Genomic DNA, 24,418 nt, shown 5'->3' with positions numbered 1-24,418 from the left:
ATTTTCAATGGCTGTCCTGTCCATCAAAGAGCAGTCAAGACCTAAATCGATTATTTATTTTACAGGTGCAAGTAGAGGAATGTCAAACCTTCTAATGTAAATAAAATGATAAATATCTTGACTGTATGACTATGACTGAATTTCATGACTTTGAAAGTTAATGGATTTAAGTGTCTATTCTATGTGGAGTGTTTTATAACCCTTCTTTAAAACCTTAATTAGGCAAACTGTGGTGTATCTCAAATTATAGAGTACTTTGATTAATTGGTGGCCTTCAATTCTCATCATTATGGTAGAAACAAAAATCCTTCTCTATGCTGCATAGTATTCAATGACAAACAATAAAGTTGGTCCCTATTTAAAATGTTTCTGACAAAATGAATAACAATAGGGACATTTACTGTGGTAGATGTAACAGTAATAACCTATGCTAGCTTTATGTTGTGCTTTCAGAAACATAAATGAATAATAAATATACATAAAATATAATAATTAACAGTAACTTCTGTGATTAATCATAGATTAATGTAAACATTTTCCAGACTGCGTCGGGTTGTGTTTAGATGGGGACGCTATCCGATCTGGGATCAGTGTTTGTGGACGTTCGCCGCTCCGAGTGGTAAACAAAGAGCGCGCAAATCTCCCTGCTCTGGCGCCAGAGCGCCGCACGGGCACCTGCTGCAGCACTCAGATTAGTTGATTCACACGTCAATCACCACTAACCCCGCCTCTTGGTGATTGCCATTGGTTAACAGCGGACCGTTCTGCGTTAAGGCCAGCGCCATTCGTCACCGCTGCCATTTCATGCCAGTGTTGGGGCGGAAATCAGTTGTCGATAACATGAGGCGGATCTAACGCTCAGTTGTAGGATCTAATTGGACTTTCTGTTCTACTGGGCTTTACTAAAGCCGTCTCCTTGTGCCTGGTTGGTCCCCTAGCAGGAAGCCCCCCTCCGGGCTGAAGCCGCCGCCTTGCCCTCACTGCTCTGTTTTATTCTCACAGAGGAGAGTGTGCGGCTCCGCTGTAGAGCGGTGCAATGATAAAAGCCGCATATGCGGTAGGCTACACACCTATCAGACAGGAAAATACCCAAGACCCAGCCTCATCCCGGTCTGTCTCTCACCACAGCCTTATCCACGACTAACAGCAGAACCTGAAGGTGAGACATTTAATTGCCTTTACCCTAATCCAACTCGTAAATAGCCGGTGTAATATCCTGAACGTATCATATTCCAGTGGAGCTGGCTAACCTCGCTAGGTTGGTCTAAATGCGGTGGGACTGGAGGCGATCATGCCGGCCTGATCTTCGAAAAAAGACTTGAAAAAGATGACCTAAGTGTGGCTTGTTTCTGTCTAATGGCCACATAATGAAGGCTTTATACCCATAGAAATGCACGGTCCTGGCCTAATGTCATCTCAGCATAATGCTGCTCTAATAATAACGAAAGCAGTAATACCCAGTTGTTGTGTATTATAATAAAACAGGGGTTTTGCGGCACGCGGCTCAGAGCCAGTTAAAAGGCTGGGCCCATGTGATTGCTCGTGTCTTGTGCTGAAGGTGTGGTTGTCTTCGCCGGTTTTCGTGCTCGACTCCTGAAAGGCAGTTTATAGGGGTCATCGTGCCGCAGCTGCCCGATAATTGCAGCCGATGGCTTAATAAAGTCCCCGCTCCTGCGCCGGTGCCACCGGATCGCCACCGACGCTCTTCGCGTCGGGGATGAACAAAAAAGGCGTTTCCAGCTCCCCCACCGGTTTAACGCTCACGGTCGCAAGCCGGGACCCATACATTAATCACACAGACACACAGCACAGGACCCCCGCAGTGAGTGAGGGAGTGACCTCAGCGCGCACTCAGAGGCTGTGAGCTGCTGCTGATTGTTCAGGGTGTTGCTATGGAGGACAGCTGAGGTTTCGGCAGATCCAGCTGCTGCAGGACCGGCCTGCTGGTCATTAGAGGCTGTACTGCGACAACCTGCGAGCTCCCCGTGAATAAAGACTGTAGGCATCTGTAGGAGTCAGCTGTGTCCTCCACTGCAGCTAGACGCTTGGCACCCAAAGTCCTCTTCCTCAGTGAATTCAGATTGTTCCTAGAAATTACATTAAAATCAAATGTTCTTATACCAGAGATGAGTTCATACCAACAAATAGTTAGTGATGAGTTAGGTCAAGAATGTAAAATGTACCCAATCGCAGCTTGGAACCATCATCACCTCCCATTACAGTGATGGTGATGCATTGGCTGTGCAGCTAAAGCTTAGTATAGCTTATTACTCAGCCACAGACATCCACTGATGTCCAGACACTATTAAAAACCCTGATCACTGATTTAAGTCTTCAGTGGCAACAAATAGACATGGGTCAGAGTTCAGTCAGTGAACTCAGACACTGAATGTTGATTTATAATATCTTTCATTTATTTCCTCTTAACAGCTTTTTTAGAGGAAAGTTACAACACAGCTGATTACTACCACTGAGGGATCACATATTTTCCACGCTGAGTGTCTGGGTGGTGGCAAGTCTTTTGTGACCATTCCACACCCAGAGTAAGATTGGAGTAACAGGTATGGGGCTGGCGGGGCTGGGGACCAGGCCCTGTCATGAGCAGACAGAGCTTAACACAGAGTGAGACGCATAGCAGGAATCAGGCCCGGTGACATACCTACTGAAGCATGGAGACGCCTAATAGTTAAAACACACAATACAAGCCCGTACAATAGCCCGCCTGCCTGATCAAAGCTGACGTGTGCGAGAAGTCAGCTTGTTCTAATCCTTGTGATGCGTAAGAGGAACTTGCTTTATATTAGCTCATCCCTCCGTGCAGTCTCATTTTGAAAGCAATAATATTTCAAAATGCCATAGCAAAGAAAAAATCACGTTCAGTTAAAATAATAGTGTTTTAGGAGGTAAGTGCCAAGTATTCAAGTTGATTGTATTGATATTGATAGTAAATGGTGTAAATGTGCCTCATTATTGTAAATTAAATCCACATTAAACCTTTGCAGAATCATGTGGTTCATAAATGTAACTGAATATTGCAATCAGGTCCTCTTGGTCCAATATATATTGATTCATCATTGTGGGCCATATCAGCTTCTTGCCATGAAACAAATTCACACAGGGTTTAAAGGAAAGTTTTGTAGTGACATGTTTCTCCTACCAAGTGAACTTTTGTCATGGAATCAGTGCTGTGCATGATCTCTAGCTTGTCACAGCAAATCTAGAGACATCCTGTTGTAGTGTGACAGTGGCCCCGACTGGAAGTCGTCTTCGTGCTTCGGGGGAGTAACCATTTTTAGCCGCTGTCACCTCCCCTCTCTCTCGGCCCCTGAGGCGATTCAGCATTTTGGTTCCACGAGTCCTCGGCAGAGGGCCTCACGGGGGTTCTATCTTTGCTGGGTCTAGTGACCTGTAGTGGAAGGACGCTTCATTTTCCTTCGGTTAACGAGCGATTCCGTCCCATTTGATCGCCCACCCCTTTCCTCCCTCGCTGCTATCTCTCCTGCTCCCACTGTCATGTCAGTCCGCTCAGTCGATTGATGTGTCTCACAGTTCCTCCACCGCCCCCGCCCCCAACAATCTCCCCGTCTTTCTTCAGCCCCTGTCTTGTTCTTGATTTGCTATGTCTTTCAATTAGGCCAACTCTGTCCTAGTGTCCGCTAGACATGGCCTACAAGCCTCTTGCGTGCTGCTACTGCTTCCCTTTAAGTGTGGTTCAGTGGATGGATGCACAGGAAGTGTGCCTCTGCAGTGTCGTGACACACATGGGTGCGTCTGCCTGACAGTCCCTTGCATCGTCTGCTGTGCTCCAGATCTCATCCTATAGGCGAGTAGGCCTGCGGTGGGAACTGGCTCAACACGGAACCACTTTTCCATATATTTTGTCTCCTTTTCTATCCTCACCCAGTGCCAGTAGGACCATGTCGAAGCCAACTGGGGGCGGTACCAACGATGTTATCCGCTTCCTGTCTTCGGGGGCAGGACCGGGGTCCCCCACCTCCAACTCTGCCTTCTCTGCCGCCAGCCAGGCCGACTGGGCAGCCAAGAAGCTGGTGTGGGTGCCATCAGAGAAACATGGCTTTGAGGTAAGCTTGTGTCCACACACGAGAGGGGTGATGCACACTGGGTGCCAAACACTTGAACAAGTGGGGCTACTAGGTTCCAACGACACCTTTTTCTCACTGTATGACTATTGATCTTCTGGCAAATAATTACCCTGAAGTGAGTGGCTTTAGGTGTGTTAAACAGGTGGGGCACCTCTTTTTACACATGTGAGCATATTTTATGAGATTTTAATCTAACAACAATGACCTATTTTCTGGACTTTCCCTTATTTTATTAGCATATTTTGCATTCAGTCTAACACTAAGTCCTGAAAGTCACAGGGACCTTGTGATCATTTTCCAGGCATGCCATGGGTCTTTATAATACAGTACACATTACAAGTCTGCATGGGTGAAGGCTGTAGGATGTGACATATGAATTTGATGTCTCTGCTTCTCCCTCTCTCGGCTGAACTGCTTTGATAGAGCACTCTATGAATAGAACAATGCTCCTTCTCAGCCTCTAATGTTAAAGAGGACGTTACTGAAACACAGACTTCATTTCACATTCATGAGCCGAGAATTTTTCTGTTGAACACATACACACTTATGAACCAAATACATACATTCATAATCTTTTGCAAGCTTTAACCCAGTTTAATACCCTGAACATGTAGTTCAGTCTGTGACTTAAATATGTCTATATGCTTGCAAACCCTCACACAAACACGTTCTGTGTTGAGCATTTCATCAGAGAGAATAATATCTTAGAGTCCAGCTTTGTGACCTGGTCAGACTCTGAGTTCACCACATTCTGTCCATCAATCACCAACGTGCTGAAAGAGGCCCATATTTCCATTTAGTGGAGAATCTATTCACGCTTTAAAGCTCTCAGTCTGCCCAACATTTTCACATTTTCACGTTTTATTTATTAGTTGATAGTTATATATTCTATAAGTTTTATCTCTCATTTTTGGTGAACTTGTTGTTTCTGTACCCAGTCGGCCAGTATTCAGCAGGAGCGTGGCGACGAGGTGGAGGTTGAGCTCACAGACAGCCAGCGGCGGTTGACTCTGTCCAGGGAGGAGGTGCAGCGCATGAACCCGCCGCGTTTCAGTAAAGTGGAAGACATGGCTGACCTCACCTGCCTCAACGAGGCCTCAGTGTTGCACAACCTGAGAGAAAGATACTACTCTGGTTTGATATATGTGAGTATGCAAGATGATCCGTGTACACATAAATATACATGCATGACTAAGAGGAAGCCTTTTGAGCACATGGGTTTTGTAATGCTGAGCACATGGCGGTGTCAGTGATGACGTCCTGTGGCATCTTCTGTGTAAGTGATATGAGGTGGTAGGAAAGGTGTGGCATCAGCTTACAGAGTTGTTTATGTGTGTGGTGGTGGTGTAATACAAACCCTAATGTGCAGCCTGACAAACCTTGGCCATTCAGAGCTTTAGTGTGTGCAATGAATGCAGAATAGGAGCAATTAAGTTTAGTCGGCTATTAATGGTGTAAATAATAATGGATGGAGCGAAGAGAGGACATGTAGATGGACACAGAGGAGCAAGACAATAAAACAGCTTAGTAAGGCACATACAAGGAGATAAAACAAAGTGGAATGTGTTTCGTGACTTTCACTGCAATTGGAATCCATTATAGGAACATTACTGTCTGGGTGTGTCTGAGCACTGAGTAAAAATATGTCACTGACTCCATAAATGAATGATGAGTCTTACAAAAAGTATCACATGTAGGAGTGACTGACTGATGTAGGAATGTTTTTGGGATGATGCACACAGTTTGCATTGTAACTGGGGACTGTGGGGCTTTTAATATTTGGATCCCTAAATCAGAAATGATTAAAAGATTTAGTTGTCAGTGTTGACAAATCATCAGCTTAGTAGAAAGCAACGAGTTCACAGTCGTACTGAGAAGTTCATTATTGGTTTACCGTTGTACTCCGATTGTACCACTGTACTTATCAGACAGGAACAGTGACCCCTCCCACAACTCCCATAAGTGAGTTATAGTAAGTCAGAATATAGATGGAGTGTAAATCATCTACAAGAGAGACGTCTGAAAAAATGTCCACACAACATTCTTTCTTTTCAATCAAAGCTGGTAGTAAATAAGTATAACGTGTGGGGATTCTGTGTTCTGTGTTTTTTTCAGACATATTCGGGGCTGTTCTGTGTGGTGGTGAACCCTTACAAGAACCTGCCCATTTACACAGAGTCCATTGTGGAGATGTATCGTGGCAAAAAGCGCCACGAGATACCCCCGCACATCTACGCCATATCAGAGGCTGCCTATCGCAGTATGCTACAAGGTATTTAACACTATCTGTGACCTCTGACCCCTGACGATATGTGGAACTGTCAGCTGCTCTGTGGTATGAATCTTGTAAATGATCTTTGATCACAAAGCCACATGAACACCGTGGTGAAGGTGTGGTGTATTCTTGACCTGTGAATGTTCAAAAGCAACAGGAGTCAACAGGCAACACTTCTTTCATAATTTCAAGGCGTGGCTTTGCCTTTAATTGACAGTAAATCCTATGATATCATAATGTTTTTGTTGTGGCGATCGTATTAACCACACATAATCCCAGTAGCAAATATAGACATTTTTTAAGCCTTGCTACGTTTGAGTTCACAGCACCATCAGACTTTTTTAGCAACTTCTCAGAAGTCGTTAGAGGTTGATTAAACAACAGTTTTGCCTGAGGGTATGTTCCTGGGATAACATGAACACGACAGATGAGAATATCTGTCTGTGTGTTTTTTTACCTTAGGCAAAGGTGGTAGGCGTGTTACTCCAGTGATTGAACCTGTAGGGCCAGTATGACTTTTTACCACACTGAAAGCGTGGGAATGTGTAAGCAAGTACAAGCAGCGTGGAAACAATGTGCACACGTTACTGCTGTCATGTGGTGTGGCAGCCTGGGGAGACCAGTTCAGCCAGCGGGTGATCTGCTGCTCTGCGCTGCTGATTAGTGACCTGTCAAAGGCCAGATTCAGCCCAGTGGGCTAATGTGACGCCACCTGTAAACTCACACATATATGTATTCATGATCTACCATCAGATATTTACTACTAGCCAAACTTGTTTTTCGCTAAACATACATAGTTTGTCTGAGTGATGTATGTTTTTTCTTTTTTCTACAGACAGAGAAGATCAGTCAATCCTGTGCACGTGAGTACCTAAATCTGGCACCATGTGTTTCATTTATGTGAACCAGTAAATGGTCTGGAATCTGATATAAATCTGACCATCACCATATGACCTGCTTTAGGGTCTATAGAAATTAAAGCTTATACCTGACTCTGCTTCTTTCAGTACAGCTGCAGGTCTGCCTGTCAACACCACTAGGGCTGTCAAATATGTATTCCAATACATTCCAGTTTGATATTAATTATGCATCATGCATTTTATTAGCTGTTGATTATCATAGCTGGTGTTTAATATGCACATGTTGGTGTTTGTGGTTTCATGGCTGACTAGTGGTCATACTAACATTTCATATTAGTCAGTTTGAAGAAGAATTTGAAAGGCGCATGGACTTTAGCCAAAAGCCAGAGCATCATAGCCTGTAAATTAAATAAAGGGTCCCTCTGTCTGTTTTTGATTCGTCTACCTACCTGCTTGTCTAAAGACAGCTCGTCTCCCTGTCATCCTGCCTTCCTGCCAGATTTATCCTGTTATTGTCAGCGGTCCCACTTTAGATTCGGTCTCAGCGTATTTGGGACAAGGCGTCTGCTTCTTTTAGATCTTTTACAGCAACTGTTTTTGCTCAGCTCTCCTTTTTTCTCCAAAGGCAACACTGTTGACAGAGCCTGTATCCTCCACACCTGCTCTCTGTTTAGACCTGTGGCTTTCAACGCACTGCATGAGCGCTGTATTTATTGGCATAATGAATGTGTGTTTGACTGCCCCTTCCTCTGTGTTCTTTAAAATGCTCATATACCGTTCGTAATCGGGACCATATGTGTTTTGTGATGGTGTGATGTGTGTGTTCCAGAGGCGAGTCTGGAGCAGGGAAAACAGAGAACACTAAGAAAGTCATCCAGTATTTGGCCCACGTTGCCTCTTCCCATAAGGGTGGCGCTCTGGGTAGAAACAAGGAAGCAGTCCAGGTATGTCACAGGACCGATACCACAGGCGTATGGGGAGGAGAGCAGCTAAAGAGAAGAAAGGCCTTGTAGGAACCTTAGGATTGAAACTGCATGCAAATAACAGGAAAGATGGACACATGTAATGAACAAAGAGCTGAGGGACAATAAAGGAAAGGATGAGGTTCAAGTAGAGGCTTTTGTTTTTACATTGCAGTAATAAAAATGTGTAAAAATCTATATTAACTACCAGCATAGAGTGGGATCAGCTTCCTAATCTAGTTATAAAGTGTGCTTTCCTCTTCGTTGCAGCATTTTCAGCTATGCTCTCTTCAATTTGCTGTTTATTCTCTAACCCAATCAGTGAAATAAACCCGCATCACATCACTTTGTTCCTTTTTATCCTGGTTTTGTGGTTACAATATATAATGCTCTTTTCCTCTATCATCATTTTGGGTTTCTCCTACATTATTCTTAGAAAATGTATTTGTTCCTTTCCTGTCTTGCTTCCCCTGATTCTTTTCCCTCTGCATTGTCCCTCTCTCCTTCCTGCATGATCAGATGGATGGGACTAGGTCCTTAACAAGATGCAGTACTTTGGTGAACAGGGTGAGTTTCCTTTGTCCCGCTTTCCTGTTGCTCTCTTTGCGTTTGCCCTGTCTCATTTTCTACCTAACTAAGTCTACAACGATTCTAACTAATGATTTAACCTCTGACCTTCTAACTTTGTCCACTGCTGTAGTTCCTTATAACAGTCAGTCTTTGTGCAGTACAATTTGATTTTGCTTGCTTGTATTCCCTTGTTTGTTGTTGTTATTGTCTCATGTGTAATTTTTGTTTGTTTATCCCATTCATTTATTCACTCAACCCATTTTCTCCCCCCCATAACTTCATTTTTCCACCACAATTCATCAGAGTATGCAGTATGTGAGTATAAAAGCATTTAAACTGTTTTTTACTGGGGATCTCCTTTTCTTAAAGTGTACCTTTCCACACACGATATGTGGTGGTGCAGCTCTTATTAAAAACAGGCAGATATGTCTTCTGTACATACAGCGTTTTTTTCCAACTTTTACTAAAACAAAACTTTAGGGGTCTTCATGTTCTTGCGGCGGGTAGCACCCAGTCAACCTTTTCTCCCATTCCCGGCAACACAGAAATGCCACAGGTTGTTCGGTACCTGTGAATGTGTGAGACATTTCAGCAGTGCAGGTGGTTGTGGTAACTGCTTAGTGTGTGTATGTGCAGACGAATCAGTGCAGATTCGGGTGTGGGAATGGAAGTGGCTGTGTTTGTGCAGACACCTGAGAGTGTTCTTTGCACACCTACGTACACGCTGTTAATGTGCTCATGGATCACATCGTTTCCTGTGTGTTTGGTTCCCATAATATCTGATAGCACCTTGCTCTTCGTGTGTGTTGGCTGGCTTACATTCCTTGAAGGTTTTTACAGTGTGACCACCTCCTATAGCTGCTGTAACTCCCTTGGTACCCAGCACTGGCTGCTGCTGCTCTTGCATCGACAGCTTCTGCACTGGCAATGCAACAACTGCAGTAAAACACTGCAGCAAGCTAGAATCAGCCAAGATGTAGCTTGTGTATTGTATTAGCATCCAAAGCTGCAGCTTTCCTCCGCCCTCTCTGCTTCTCAACTGATTCTTATAAAGTGTTGCCTCTTTATAAGTAAAAGATTTAAATATTAATAAATTAAATGCACAGCAGCAATGATGCCCTTATTATTGATTGCCTATGTAATGAGGGCCCATTATTCTTAATGATGTTGAGAATCATTTGTGGCCGGGTGTGGAAATAATGCGTGCTTGGGATGCAATTCTGCGCCCTAAAGTGCACTTCACTGATATTAAAGGATGAATTAATTTGAATTTGTAAGTATTAATCCAAAAGAAAGAAGCCTGCAGTTGTGCATATTAGGAGTTAATCCCTGTGAAAATCCGTCTTTGGAGTCCTTTGTAGTGCTGTGAAGCTGATTTGCCGTCACTCTTGTGTCTCAGGGTGAGCTGGAGAGGCAGCTACTGCAGGCCAACCCCATACTGGAGGCCTTCGGCAACGCAAAGACTGTTAAGAATGACAACTCTTCGAGATTTGTAAGGCCTGTCTAGGTTAATTTGTTTGATTTATAGAAACAAGTACTGGATGTCATTAGCTCCTCCAATGGTATTTCTGTGATTAGTTTGAATATTTACTGCTTCTTCTTCAGGGGAAATTCATTCGCATTAATTTCGATGTGGCTGGATATATAGTTGGTGCCAACATTGAGACCTGTATCCTTTTACATATATTCACATCTTTTTGGGAGATCAGGACAAACCTTTGTCTATTGGTAAATGTATGCGATAATTTCAAATTTTAATATGTCATAATTACATTACGTCTCATGTATAAAAATGTTGTACTATACTATTTTACAATTACAAGTCCATGACCGTATGAATGCAGACCTCCTTGAAAAGTCCCGGGCAACTCGTCAGGCTAAAGACGAGAGGACGTTCCATGTCTTTTACCAGCTGTTGTGTGGAGCCTCAAAGGAAACTAGAAGTAAGAAAGAACATGAATGTGATAAATGGTTGTACCTATTATATGATATATAGGTAAAATCAATGACTGTCACAAGAGGATTAGTGTAATTTCTACTTAAATTAAATCTCTTTCGCCTTTTGTGATGTCACCTTAGCGGACCTGCTCTTAGGAACTGCTGATGAATACCGCTTTCTAAGTGGAGGCTCCATCCCTGTTCCTGGTCAGAGCGATTCTGAGAACTTTACCCAGACCATGGACTCTATGGCCATAATGGGCTTCACCCCAGAGGAGTCATTATGTAAGACAGGAGACAGGTTGAGCAGAGAAAATAATTAGCTTTGTGTAAATCTGGTCCCTGCTATAAATCATCTTCCCTGTTCCGTGTCTGACCTCTCCTCAGCCATGTTGAAGGTGATTTCTGCTGTACTCCAGTTTGGGAACATTTCATTCATGAAGGAGAAGAACCAGGACCAGGCCTCTATGCCTGATAACACAGCAGCTCAGAAACTGTGCCATCTGCTGGGCATCAACGTGCTGGAGTTCACTCGGGCCATCCTCACTCCCAGGATTAAAGTGGGTCGAGAGTATGTGCAGAAGGCCCAGACTAAAGAGCAGGTAAAACTGGGAAAGAGACGAGACATTAGGAGGTATGCTGGCAACCAGATGTGCCTCTCTATGGAGTGACTCTAATGCTACTTGGTGTTCTCTAGGCTGATTTTGCTGTGGAGGCACTGGCGAAGGCCACGTACGAACGTCTGTTCCGGTGGTTGGTGCACAGAATCAACAGAGCACTGGACCGAAGGCAGAGGCAGGGAGCCTCCTTCATTGGCATCTTGGACATAGCTGGCTTTGAGATATTCCAGGTTAGCTCAAGAATTGATTCTTATGTGCATTGTTTCCTTTTCTTACTTTGTAACACAAATCATAATATTATGGTATTTGTTTTTACTGTGCTGCATCTTATTTTCTTTTTGTTTTTTGCACTTGTGAATACAGTGGATTATAGCAAAGATAAACCAAAATGAGTAAAATATGGTGTTTAAATATTACATCTAGTATCATGACATAAAACTTATTGTCATACATTGTGGGTTCGGGCATTGGATCTGCTTTACATCCCACGACCTATTGAATTGTTGAACCTGTCTCTGCTTCTTCTGCAGCTAAACTCCTTCGAGCAGCTGTGCATCAACTACACCAACGAGAAGCTGCAGCAGCTCTTCAACCACACTATGTTCATCCTGGAGCAGGAGGAGTACCAGCGGGAGGGCATCGAGTGGAACTTTATTGACTTTGGCCTGGACCTGCAGCCCTGCATTGACCTCATTGAGAGACCGGTACATATTTACAGAGATGACCACATTATTGTTAAGAGATAAGATAACACATTATGCTGAGAGTTCATGTCATGCAAATAATGTGCTGCAGTTACTGATTATATAATAGATGCATCAGCGCTTTCAGTTTGCTGCATTTATCTTTGTGAACACACACAGATGAAGGTTCGTAAGCAAATAAAACAATATAAGCATAAGCACCTACGCACAGTAGCCTCTTAAATGATAAAACCCCCATTTCATTGACAGTAAATATTATTGTCTTTATCAGGCCAACCCACCTGGTGTTCTGGCCCTGCTGGATGAAGAGTGCTGGTTTCCGCGGGCCACAGACCGCTCATTCGTGGAGAAGCTGTCCAATGAGCAAGGCAACCATCCAAAATTCTTCAGATCAAAGCAGCCACGCGGGGAAGCCGACTTCTCCATCATTCACTATGCTGGAAAGGTACAGCTCGTGTGATTTCTGCCTCATTTCGTGCCCGTGCATTTCATCAAGCAAAGGTTCACTATTCGCCTGTCTCAGGTGGATTATAAGGCCAATGACTGGTTGGTGAAGAACATGGATCCTCTGAATGACAACGTGGCATCTCTTCTCCACCAGTCCACAGATCATTTTGTCTCAGAGCTATGGAAGGAGGGTGAGAAAGATTCACAGTCACTAATAATGTATACATAAACTTTAACGTGTGTACTACATATGTGTTGTATGAAATAAACTGTACTAACTTGACTGCGTATTTTCTTCTCTCTTTCTATTTTACAACCATTAAATCTTTCTGCTCTTCTCACTGTTCTTCCTTCTCGTTCTCTCCTGTGTTTGCCTGCTATTTCCCTTTTCCTTCTGTCCTTTTCTCATGTCTCCACTAATGTCACTCTCACTTGGGCTCTCTCCGCTCCTTCCCACTCTCTCCTTGGGCATCAGATATTCAAACTCTTCCTCGTGTGTACTTCTTTGACTCCTATGCCACTCTGCAGGCCAATGGCTCCGACAGTAGGTTTTTGTCCTCCTCTGTGTGTCACACTCACATGACTCACTCCCACCTCTGCTCACGCCAGCCTGTTGTTTTCTAGCTGTCCAGTTTTTGGCTGTTGTGCATTTTGTGTCAGTTTTTCTGCCTGTTTCAGTTAGTTGTGCTATGGTTTCATTAGCTGTTACATATTGGTTTCTTATTGTACGTTTTGTCTTTTGTTGTTCTTTCACACCATTCTGGCTGTTAGTGCTGTGCCTATGAAGTGTAGCTTTTCAGGTTTTGTGGATATTGTGTCTAAGCAGAAACATGTTAAATGCTTGTAAAAGCCACATTCAGGATCACATAAGATCTGTGTTGCACACATATCCACAAACAGCTGCTACTAGAAGGATGTCATGCCAGTCAACCATGTATAGGCAGAAATGTGATCCTGTGAATGAGCTTTTTATAACCTCAAACAGTACCTTCAGTGTTGATCTCATACTAACAAATGAATATGTTAGGTTAATGCCCAAATTATCAGTTTCAAAGCAATGACCAATTTTTGTAATTGGCAAATAAACCTGTAATCTGGTTTTAACAGATTAGGCTTTACCTGTAAGATGGCTGCATTGCATCAGACTATTTGCTTTCATATTTCTGGTCATCCTGATATCTGATAACATGCCTTCCTTATGTGACCTTTCCACTTCTAGGTGAACGATAGGGAAAATGATTGGTAGACAACAGGTGTAAAATCATTATACTGTACCAGGGCACTGGCGTGTCATTGACATAAAACACACGATGCCGAACGTCCACTCTACTTGATGATGGCTGAAGCTGACGGTTTATGTGTATTTATCCAGTGGACAGGATTGTGGGTCTGGACCAGGTGTCAACAGGAGAAAACAGTGGACCAGTCCCGTTCGGAGCTGCAGGACTGAAAACAAAGAAAGGAATGTTCAGGACTGTTGGTCAGCTCTACAAAGAGTCTCTCACCAAACTGATGGCCACCCTGAGGAACACCAACCCCAACTTTTTGCGTTGCATCATCCCCAACCACGAGAAGAGAGTGAGAAAGACAAAACTGGATCAGGAAGAGAAGGGATTCATTCATGAACGAAAGCTAAAGTAAACTAAAATAAATGTACCTTTTTCTGCACCTCTCATCTCTTCCTCCTCACAGGCTGGCAAACTATCACCCCACCTGGTTTTGGACCAGTTGAGATGTAATGGCGTTCTTGAAGGCATTCGTATCTGCAGACAAGGCTTCCCCAATCGCATTCCATTCCAGGAGTTCAGGCAGAGGTGTGTGTTTGGCGTTTCATCACAGTGCTCTCGGTCACTTCTGCTGATGACTATGTTACACATCTTTAATGTCCACCACACAATTACTGAATGACACTTGTCTTCTAGATATGAGATCCTGACTCCTAATGCTATTCCTCGCACCTTCATGGATGGCAAACAGGCATCAGAACTAATGGTTAGTCACTGTTCAGTAGCTATAAAGTGGAAGTTGGATTGTTCAGACACTGTTAACTGAAATCTGTCTTCAGATCAGTGCTTTGGAGCTGGATCACAACCTGTTCAGGGTGGGTCAGAGTAAGGTCTTCTTCAGGGCTGGAGTTCTCGCACACCTGGAAGAGGAGAGAGACCTGAAGATCACTGACACCATCATTCGCTTCCAAAGTGCCTCCAGGGGCTTTCTTGCACGCAAGTACGGCTCTTATCTGTAATAATGATAATAACAATCCTGGGTGCTCCGAGCACTCACCCTGGACAGTAAAACTGCTCTATCAACTCATTATGTGTAATTGCTGGGTAAATACTAAACATTACACATTTGTGTGTACAGGGATGACCTGTCAGTGTGACTCACTTGCTTGTTTCTATTACTTCTCAGAGCATTTTTGAAGAAACAACAGCAACTGAGTGCTCTTAGGGTGATGCAGAGGAATTGTGCTGCTTATCTTAAACTCAGAAACTGGCAATGGTGGCGGCTGTTCACAAAGGTATTGTCAACCCAACTGAATCACAGAATCACAATACAGTTTTAACAGCTGCTCTGTTTTTTCTTGACCTTATTTTAGTTGCACACATGAAAAAATAATGTGATAATTTCCCTTGTAATCCCTCTAGAGATCACTGTAGGTACATAGGTATATGAAAGCCTTCACTTTAACCTCACCCTCTGTGCCTACCAGGTAAAGCCCCTGCTGCAGGTGACCCGACAGGATGAAGAGATCCAAGTCAGAGAAGCCGAGCTCCAGAAGGCCAAGGATAACCTGACCAAAGTAGAGCAGGAATTCACTGAGCTAGACAGAAAACATGTGCAGGTAAGCAGATTTACATCCATCGATCTTCCATTAACACTGAGATGTTCTGCCTTGCTGCTAATCGGTATCTCACTCACCACTGCTCTTTCTTCTCTCTGTCACTTTTAAGCTGATGGAGGAGAAAGCTGTGCTGGCTGACCAGTTGCAAGCAGAGGCGGAGCTGTTTGCCGAGGCAGAGGAGATGAGGGCAAGGTTGGCTAGTCGGAAGCAAGAGCTGGAGGAAGTTCTGAGCGAACTGGAGAGTCGACTGGAGGAGGAAGAGGAGAGAGGTGCACAGCTGACCAATGAGAAAAAGAGGATGCAGCAGAATATACAGGTAAAGAATTTTTCTTTATAAATGAATAACTATGCTAGATTTTTATTATCCACACACTTGTCTGTGATGCAGCTAAAGTTTCTGTTGTCTGTTTTTGCCAGGACCTGGAGGAGCAGTTAGAAGAGGAGGAAAGCGCCCGACAGCGCCTCCTGTTGGAGAAGGTTACTTTGGAGACCAAAGTAAAAAGTCTGGAAACAGATCTTTTGAATGCAGTGGAGCAGAGAGACAGGCTCAGCAAGGTGGACATCAGATTAAAACTAAATGGATGTGTCTGTTGTATAGATGTTTTCATACATGATTTATAATCCCTTTATAATCTTTTGTACAGGAAAAGAAGCTGTTGGAGGAACGTTTGGGTGAGGTGACCGACCAGCTCACGGAGGAAGAGGAGAAAACTAAAAGTCTAAACAAGCTTAAGAACAAACAGGAAGCTGTCATTGCTGACCTAGAAGGTAGCTAGCCATGTTCTTGGATACCTGGGACTTATAAATGTACTCTAGTCGTAACGTTCTGACATGTGCATGTAGAGCGCTTGAAGCGTGAGGAGCAGGGCCGCTTGGAGCAGGAGAAGTGGAAGAGGAAGATGGAGAACGAATCGGTGGAGGCACAGGAGCAGCTGTCAGACCTGGGCATGCTGTCTGCTGAGCTGAGGGGAAGTTTGTCTCAGAAGGAAAAGGAAATCACCATCTTACAGGGGAGGTAAGATAAAGGGCAAAATAATGACGCAAACACAATATAGCTGCCTCCGTATTATTCATCCATTATTTCTGTCAGGTTGGAGGAAGAGGGGGCACGTCGCGCTGAAGCTCAAAGGTCGCTGAGAGAGGCCATGTCACAGGTGTCTGAGCTGAAGGAAGAAGTGGAGAATGAGAGAGGGATGCGGGAAAGGGCAGAGAAACAGAAGCGAGACCTAGGGGAGGAGCTGGAGGCTTTAAGAACTGAGCTGGAGGACACGTTGGACACCACAGCCGCTCAGCAAGAGCTCAGGTAAATGACAATAACATTAATATCAATAAAGAGACTACGTAAGGTGTATGTACTGTATGAAAGACTGTGTTTCTGTAGACGCATAAAGACCAGGCAAAATAAGACAAAGATCTAGTTTCGACATCATCTAATTTGTGTCTGTACAGGTCTCGTCGGGAGGCAGAGTTAAATGAGCTCCAGAGGTGTGTCGAAGACGAGACTCGCCGCCATGACTTACAGCTGTCTGAGCTCAGAGTGAAACACAGTGCTGCTTTAGACAACCTTCAGGAACAGCTGGACAACAGCAAGAGGGTAGGGGAACCCCCCCCCCCCCCCCCCCCAAAAAAAAAAATGGAAACACATGAATATGGATCATTATTTCACGTTCCCTTTCAGGCACGACAGTCCCTGGAAAAGTCCAAGGCAGCGTTAGAGGAAGAGAGGCAAAATCTGACCTCCGAGCTCAAAAGTCTTCAATCAGTCCGCATGGAGAGTGAGCGAGGTCGCAAGAGGGCTGACAGTCAACTGCAGGAAGTCACTTCCCGACTGACTCAAGCTGAGAGAGAGAGGGAGGACAGGGAGGAGCGAATACACAAGCTGCAGGTAAAGCAGCATTCAAGGGTGCTGTTCGTATTAAAGTAGAGAATAAGGCTGGTTCTTAATTGTTACCTGCTCATTTTCAGTGTGAGATTGAGGCTCTTTCTGGCAATTTGACCTCCACTGAGACCAAAACACTCCGGCTCACCAAAGAAGTTAGCAGCCTGGAGAGTCAGCTTAACGATGCAAAGGTAAAAGCTGGTACACACAAACACCAGAGTTAGATCAACTGCTATTTGTATGTGTCACAGACACTCATCTTTTCTCTCTCGCTTCCCTCCCAGGAGCTGCTGCAGGATGAAACCCGTCAGAAGATGGCTCTGGTATCAAGGGTGCGAGCACTGGAGGAGGAGAAGAACGGGCTGATGGAAAGACTTGAAGAGGAGGAGGAAAGAACCAAAGAGCTTTCCCGGCAGATTCAGACTCACACCCAGCAGGTAAATCAGAAGCTGGTTTAAATGTAGAACTGCTGCCTGCTGCTATATAGATATGAATAAATGTTATTCCACATCATACAAATGATTAAAACCTAACAGTTTCCAAAATTTTCCCTTATACTTCACCAAAAAAAGATGCAGCGTGTCAAATCGATTGCGAGATAGTGATTATGAGCTTCCCTTTCGCAGCTGGCAGAGCTACGCAAGCAGTCAGAGGAAGTCAATACTGCGGTGGAAAGTGGGGAAGAGGTGCGCAGGAAACTTCAGAGAGAACTGGACAGCACTATCCAGAGGGAGCGGCAGAAGGAGGAGGAGAAGGACCGAGTGGAGAGACAGAGGGAGCGACTGAGAGAGGAAATAGAGGACATGACGCTGGCCCTACAGAGGGAGAGGCAAAACTGCACGGCCCTGGAGAAGAGGCAGAAGAAGTTTGATCAGGTGAGGAACCCGTCCGCTTGTACCAAAATCTGCAGAAATATAACTAAATTCATAACCCTGGAATCATCCAACTCGTCTCCTTCCTCAGTGTCTGGCAGAGGAGAAGGCGGTGAGCGCTCGGCTGGCGGAGGAGAGGGACAGAGCAGAAGCAGACAGTCGAGAGAAGGAAACCAGACATCTTGCGCTCTCCCGGGCCCTGCAGGTAGAGTCATCGATATCAGTGAATACAACCATGGTTATGTACAGCATTTCTGATTGGCATCATATGCGTCTATCTGTAGGAGGCTCAGGACCAGAAGGAGGAGCTAGAGAGGGTCAACAAGCAGCTTCGCATAGAAATGGAACAGCTTGTTAACCAGCAGGACGATGTCGGCAAGAATGTAAGTTCTCCTCTTGGGACTCTTGTGTTTCTTTCTCTCAGTTCTCAATGACTCACTGCCTCTTATCTGCCTTTGCTCAAGGTTCATGAGCTGGAGCGCGTCCGGCGGTCCTTAGAAACAGAGGTCCAGAACCTGCAAGTTCAGACGCAGGAGCTGGAGGAGGAACTGTCAGAGGCGGAGAACTCGAGGCTGAGGCTGGAGGTGACCCTGCAGGCGCTCAAGGCTCAGTTTGAGAGAGAGATCAGCAGCAACGAGGAGAAGGGAGAGGAGAAGAGAAGATCACTCAGCAAACAGGTAGAAATGGGAGGGATAGAGGATATCAGAGGTGGCATCCATACTGTTCCTCTCTACCAGTCACTCAAATGTCCCATGATCTCTTTGCTATGTCAGTTGAGAGAGTTAGAGATCCAGCTGGAGGAAGAGAGGAGCCAGCGATCTCAGGCTGTGTCCTCTAAGAAGCAGCTGGAGGCAGAGCTGCAGGAAGCCGAGGCCCAGGTGGAAGCATCCAACCGAGGCAAAGAGGAGGCTGTGAAGCAGCTGCGACGGCTGCAGGTTCACAGAGAATTTCACCTCTCATCAACACTAACATTTTAAAGTTTACTGTGCTTTTAATGTTTATTTTTCTTTGTTGCAGGGACAAATGAAGGACCTTCTTCGTGAGCTGGATGAAACCAAGTTGGCTCGGGAGGAGGTGGTGACACAGTCGAAAGACAGTGAGAAGAAAATCCAAACCTTGGAGGCAGAGGTCCTGCAGCTCACTGAGGTACAGCATTAACGCAATAGAACTATGACAGAGATAAAATACATTTCATATGGGGATTAACCATTGGACACATCACAACTCCATGTAGGAACTGTCTGTATCAGAGAGACAAAGGAGACAGGCTCAGCAGGAGAGAGACGAGATGGCTGACGAGATGGTCAACAGCAGTTCTGGAAAGTTAGTGTTTCTACTCCTGATCTAATGTGTGAAACAGTTTGCCCACACATGCGAACTTGCTATTACAGTAACTGTGCCTTTGTTCAGGTCTGCTTTACTTGATGAGAAGCGAAGGTTGGAAGCTCGCGTCAGTCAACTAGAAGAGGAGCTGGAGGAAGAACAGACCAACTCTGAACTGCTGGCAGAGAGACAAAGGAAGACTGCTCTACAGGTACAGCAGGTTTAACAGCACAAACACACACACGCGTTGATATCTGCATCCAGACATACATGGAATCACTCATTGTCGTCACCGCTCTGCTTATGGTCCAGATGGAGACTCTGACGGTGCAACTGCAAGGCGAGAGGACTCTGGCCCAGAAGGCGGAAGCAGCTCGAGAGCAGCTGGAGAAGCAGAACAAGGAGCTAAAGGCCCGGCTGGGGGAGATGGAGGGAGCAGTGAGAGGCAAACACAGGCTCAGCGTCACCGCCCTGGAGGCCAAGATAGAGGCAATGGAGGAGCAGCTGGAACAGGAGAGACAGTGAGCGAAGCAGGCACACATGTACCAGGACCATTAGCGTGGGTGGTATGCTGCAATGACCCTGCTTTTCTCTTAGGGAACGAGCAATAGCCAACAAGCAGGTGCGAAAAACAGAGAAGAAACTGAAGGAGGTGATGATGCAGTCAGAGGACGAGAGGAGGCACGCAGACCAGTACAGAGAACAGGTAGGAACTGAACCATACCCTGACTTTACAACTTAACGAGGGCGATGTACAGTACAGCCAGGGAGGTAGCGGTAAATAATCTTTTTATGGGGGTCGGGGCGGCCTAGCTTGCTTCTCTAATTATGCCCCAGGGTACAAAAAGAGTGTTGAAAAAGCATCCTAAAATAAGTGACTTCTCCAGCTCAGTCCCATCTAATCCTAATCCCACCCGGCATCTGGGTGTCCACTGGTACCATAGATTGTATTGCTTGCAAAAAATAAATCCTTCCAATCATAGCAGACACTGACCCTCCTCCTGAAACATTATCGCTGATTATCTGCCAGGTTTAATCTGCCTCCTGATCCCGCAGATTAATCTTTCCTTTTCATGCATACGACCCTTTTCCTCTCTTCTTGTTGCCCTCTTCATTCCAATCTCATGTCTCACCCTGACCTCTGAAACGCACTCTCTCCTGCCCCGCGCCTCCCTCCTCTGCTACAGCTGGATAAGTCTATGGCCCGCTTGAAGCAGCTGAAGAGGCAGCTAGAGGAGGTGGAGGAGGAGAACTCTCGCTCCAACGCCCAGAAGAGGAAGCTGCAGAGGGAGCTGGAGGAGCTGACAGACAGCAGTCAGACGATGACACGCGAGATCAGCTCCCTACGCAGCCAGCTCAGGTGAGCAAGTCTGTCTCCGCCACGCGTGCATGTGTGTGTGTGCATGTATTTTCATTGCATGACATGTATTTTCATTGCATGACTCATCATAATTTTTTTGTTGTCTTGCTTGTTTTTAACTCCACATTAACAGGAAATGATTTGTTTTGTTTTGCATCCATTTATGTCCATCTAACTGTGACTCACTGTCCATCTGTCTGCGTCACACCAACACTCAGCATCCCTGAATAGAGGCCAGATAAGTAGGTTAATGTGGATGTTACCTTTTATTTCCTAAACGTGTGTTTGAGCGTGTGTGTGTGTGTGTGTGTGTGTGTGTGTGTGTGTGTGTGTGTTATATATTGTTTATTGCTTGTTTTTCACCTTGCTACATTAATACTTGTGTTTTTTGATTAAATGTGAGCCTGTGTTGTACTCTGTTATTTAATCTGGAACATAAGCCTACTTTATTATTAATACTGGAACCAGTGTAAATGTGTCAATAAGACTCATCCTTCACGTTAAGTAATGTAACATCACAACCTACCTTTGTTTTAAATATAAATTTCCTTTCTTATTTCATTCCGGCTGTTTTTAACCATCTTCTTTCTTCTCCAGACGTGCTCCGTTGCCCCTGGCGATGCGTGGACGCAGAGCATTGGTTGACGATTACTCGTTGGAGAACTCTGACTCAGAGGAGCCCCCCGCCTCACCGACACCCTCCTCCGGACTCCCAGGGACCCCGACACCTTCATCTGAACACAGCTTGGACCCTCCACCACCCTACAGCGTCAACAACACAGAGTGATGCACAGATAGACTTAGACCAACACACACACACACACACACTCACTCACACACACACACACACACACACACTCACACACACACACACACACACACACACACACACACACACACACACACACACACACACACACACACACACACGCCTCTCACAGCCTGGGCTACTCAGGGGTGAAAGTCACTTGTGCATGGTATGAATCCGAACGGTGGTTTATGAAAGAAAAGTCACATAGAACCTCACTGAATTGCTGATGCTCTTTTTTCTTAACAAATGGAAAATGTGCAAAATAAGATTTTACAAAGAGGCAAGTGGAATTAATTTTTATTTTAGCAAACTGTGACATAAAAATTACCACAAGGACTGTACCTGTAATTTCTACATCATTTTACAGCTCTGTAAAGATACAGCTCTTCTGAGAAACACAGATACATCTCCCGGAGTTTCAACGGGAGAGTCAGTTATTATACACTAATTTCATGATACTGTACAGTACTTAGGAAGCAGAAAATCTGATCGTGATCTTGCCTTTTCCTTTAGGAGTTATTTCAGATCTAAGCCATGTTTAACCCTTTGATGAGGATATGCAGTCTGATTTTACACAGGAGAGTGGAAAGACAATCTAGATATAACGTTCTCCATCTCTGTGAGTCATATGTAAAATCTGACATCCTGCAAATGTCAGTTAACTTACAGTTAGACTCAACAGGAAAACACTAAATAGTGATGGACAGAAATGCAGTTTCTAAATAGTACAAACCGAGAAACTTGATTGTTGATTCGTCAACATTGGTGAATTAAACCTCAGAGAAACAGCTAAACATCAGCCTGAACTAAGTCTATGACATGTTGATCTCATTTCATATCAAACAGGTCAAAGCTGTAGGACCTTCCGTCCCTACGCTGCATTTAGGTTGTATTCAATGATAAATCATTTTCTATAGATTAGCAACAGTATAATGTTACACAATGCAGTAGGTAGTGATGCATAGTTTCTTTAACTAAATCTTAACATGTTGCATCAGAAATTTGTATGATTGATATCAGATCTAAACTTAAGTTATGCTGTCTGGTTTTCCTCCGTTCACCTCTGTTCAGTGAGGGCGCTTGTTCGTGTGATAATTCTGGCACTGATGTCTGGACATTTACAGCCGAGTCTGTAATATCATCTGGTTAATATCATTGCTGAACTACAAATTTAAGGCTCGTCTAAGGCAGAAACATATCTACTGCTGTATTAATTTATCTTGTTCATGTTTTAGACTGATAAACACACTTTATTTTGTCAAGCATCTTGTACATTGTAATTTTGATTTTTACTGGTGTAAATTATTGATTAAACAAAGCTTTTGTGTTCAAACGATGGGCGTATGGATGAGACAAAGGGACTTAGATTTGTAGTAAACGTAGAGTAGCTGTAGATTAGAGTAGAGGAACGCAGGAGAGTCCGGCTAGGTTTTCTACTGGAGCATTTCCTGAATAGAATAAAGTGAGTGTGTGCTCACAGATCCCTGTAGTCGACTGTAGAAAAAGCATGAGACTCCAAGCATTTTGAGATCACAGTAGCGTTAGATAGAAAATTACAACGGAGACACAAAGGATCATTTTTTTAATGGAAATTTTTTTAACTCTAGCTAAGTTATAAACTCCACTGACACGTGGTAAATAAACAAATGTTTTAGGTGTTTGGTTTGACCTTCAGTGCTGCGTGTTGCAGCTTCAGTGCTGATGAGTCTTTGACAAATATGCTTATTTGCTGTCATGTGAGAGTTACATGGGAAATGATTTAGACTGTGACCGAGGAGGGACAAAATCCCATAGCAGCACGTTAAAATACTTGTTTTATCTTGTTTATTTATTCCATATAAAAACCAAAGTGCAAAAATGACAAGGTGCCGATTAAATAAACAAGATGTAACATATTAAGTGCAGAGTTTTCCAAGTGCCAGCAGATTATATGTCTTAGTTTCCAGTCTTTATGCTGAGCAGAGTTCATTTCAGCTGCTTAGCATAAACACAAGCGTAGCATCGATGTTCCTGTGTAACTCTTGAAAATGAAGCAAATGGGTGCATTTCTCAAATGGCAGAACTATTTCTGTAATGAACTGAGACGAGCTGCTGAACCTAGAATGTCACTGGTGCTTTAACTTGAAACTAAAGAAAAGTAAAGATTGCGTGGCTCAAATGTCAAAATATGTTCTTATTGTTGCTTATAAAACCAATACGGTAAAAGATTAACTATCTTCAAACCCAACAGTACTGAGTAATGAGGAATGTTGGCTCTGTTTGAGTAAACAGGTTTGTATTGCACTGATGAACAAACGCATGTAGCTGAACAGACAGGACGCCCCAGTGTCCCAAGTTTTCACTTTGTTTCTGCCTCCAGCTTCACCTTGATCCACAGTTGGCCTCCTGTGAACACACACCTAGTTACCTGAGTCACGAAAGGGTTAAACAACCAACTGAACGTATCTCTGGTGTTGGAAGCAGTGTTTTTAGGATGTGACGTAACTGCTGGGAGACTGTGTCTGGACGCCCGAGTGTCCAGTATGTCCTTAAACCAAGTGAGCTGTCGTCACCACTTTGACCTAAAGATTTTAATCACAAATTGTCCCATGAAACACGGCGACTGTGACCGGGCCCTGATCGATGAGTATGTGGACTGAAGCGCTGGAGCGAGTGCAGATGAGTTTCGTAGCAAGAGCGAGGCTGGTGCTTCTCTGCGCTGTCTCCTTTCCCCTGTGTTTGTGGACGGCTACTGTGGAACTTTAAATACTTTGGAAATGTTTTATCGTTTTAGCCTTTTTTTTTTGTTAATGATGCTGTAATTATAAAACATGACTGGGGTTAACTTTAATATATGTTGTTGGTTTTGA

At 44.3% G+C, this 24,418-nt stretch overlaps 1 protein-coding gene across 3 annotated transcripts; it reads left to right on the top strand.

The window, feature by feature from the left end:
- Window positions 1–823: 823 nt before the first annotated feature.
- On the top strand, window positions 824–24,418 carry myh14 (myosin, heavy chain 14, non-muscle). 3 transcript variants are annotated; one of them, XM_029130137.3, is made up of 46 exons: window positions 824–1,159; window positions 3,905–4,082; window positions 5,042–5,248; window positions 6,219–6,375; window positions 7,214–7,241; window positions 8,068–8,182; window positions 8,720–8,767; window positions 9,074–9,085; window positions 10,170–10,262; window positions 10,376–10,439; window positions 10,615–10,713; window positions 10,850–10,993; window positions 11,096–11,310; window positions 11,406–11,558; window positions 11,859–12,032; window positions 12,304–12,477; window positions 12,556–12,670; window positions 12,955–13,023; window positions 13,852–14,057; window positions 14,172–14,293; window positions 14,402–14,471; window positions 14,545–14,705; window positions 14,892–15,000; window positions 15,193–15,324; window positions 15,434–15,640; window positions 15,742–15,879; window positions 15,969–16,092; window positions 16,168–16,339; window positions 16,415–16,627; window positions 16,774–16,918; window positions 17,003–17,209; window positions 17,290–17,394; window positions 17,488–17,640; window positions 17,830–18,078; window positions 18,167–18,280; window positions 18,360–18,458; window positions 18,540–18,752; window positions 18,849–19,010; window positions 19,093–19,221; window positions 19,310–19,398; window positions 19,486–19,609; window positions 19,711–19,919; window positions 19,996–20,104; window positions 20,586–20,758; window positions 20,977–21,000; window positions 21,356–21,496. In XM_029130137.3, the coding sequence occupies exons 2-45, from the start codon at window positions 3,918–3,920 to the stop codon at window positions 20,987–20,989; spliced, it is 5,979 nt and encodes a 1,992-aa protein (XP_028985970.1). In that variant the 5' UTR covers window positions 824–1,159; window positions 3,905–3,917; the 3' UTR covers window positions 20,990–21,000; window positions 21,356–21,496. The 3 variants fall into 3 exon arrangements, with proteins under 3 accessions (XP_028985970.1, XP_040923872.1, XP_028985971.2); XM_041067938.2 differs by lacking the exon at window positions 20,977–21,000 and having other exon boundaries at window positions 21,356–24,418; XM_029130138.3 differs by lacking the exons at window positions 12,955–13,023; window positions 20,977–21,000 and having other exon boundaries at window positions 825–1,159; window positions 21,356–24,418.

The sequence above is a fragment of the Betta splendens genome, chromosome 16 (genome assembly GCF_900634795.4).
Source record: "Betta splendens chromosome 16, fBetSpl5.4, whole genome shotgun sequence".
NCBI lineage: Eukaryota > Metazoa > Chordata > Actinopteri > Anabantiformes > Osphronemidae > Betta > Betta splendens.
This window is presented reverse-complemented; position numbering and strand designations above follow the sequence as displayed.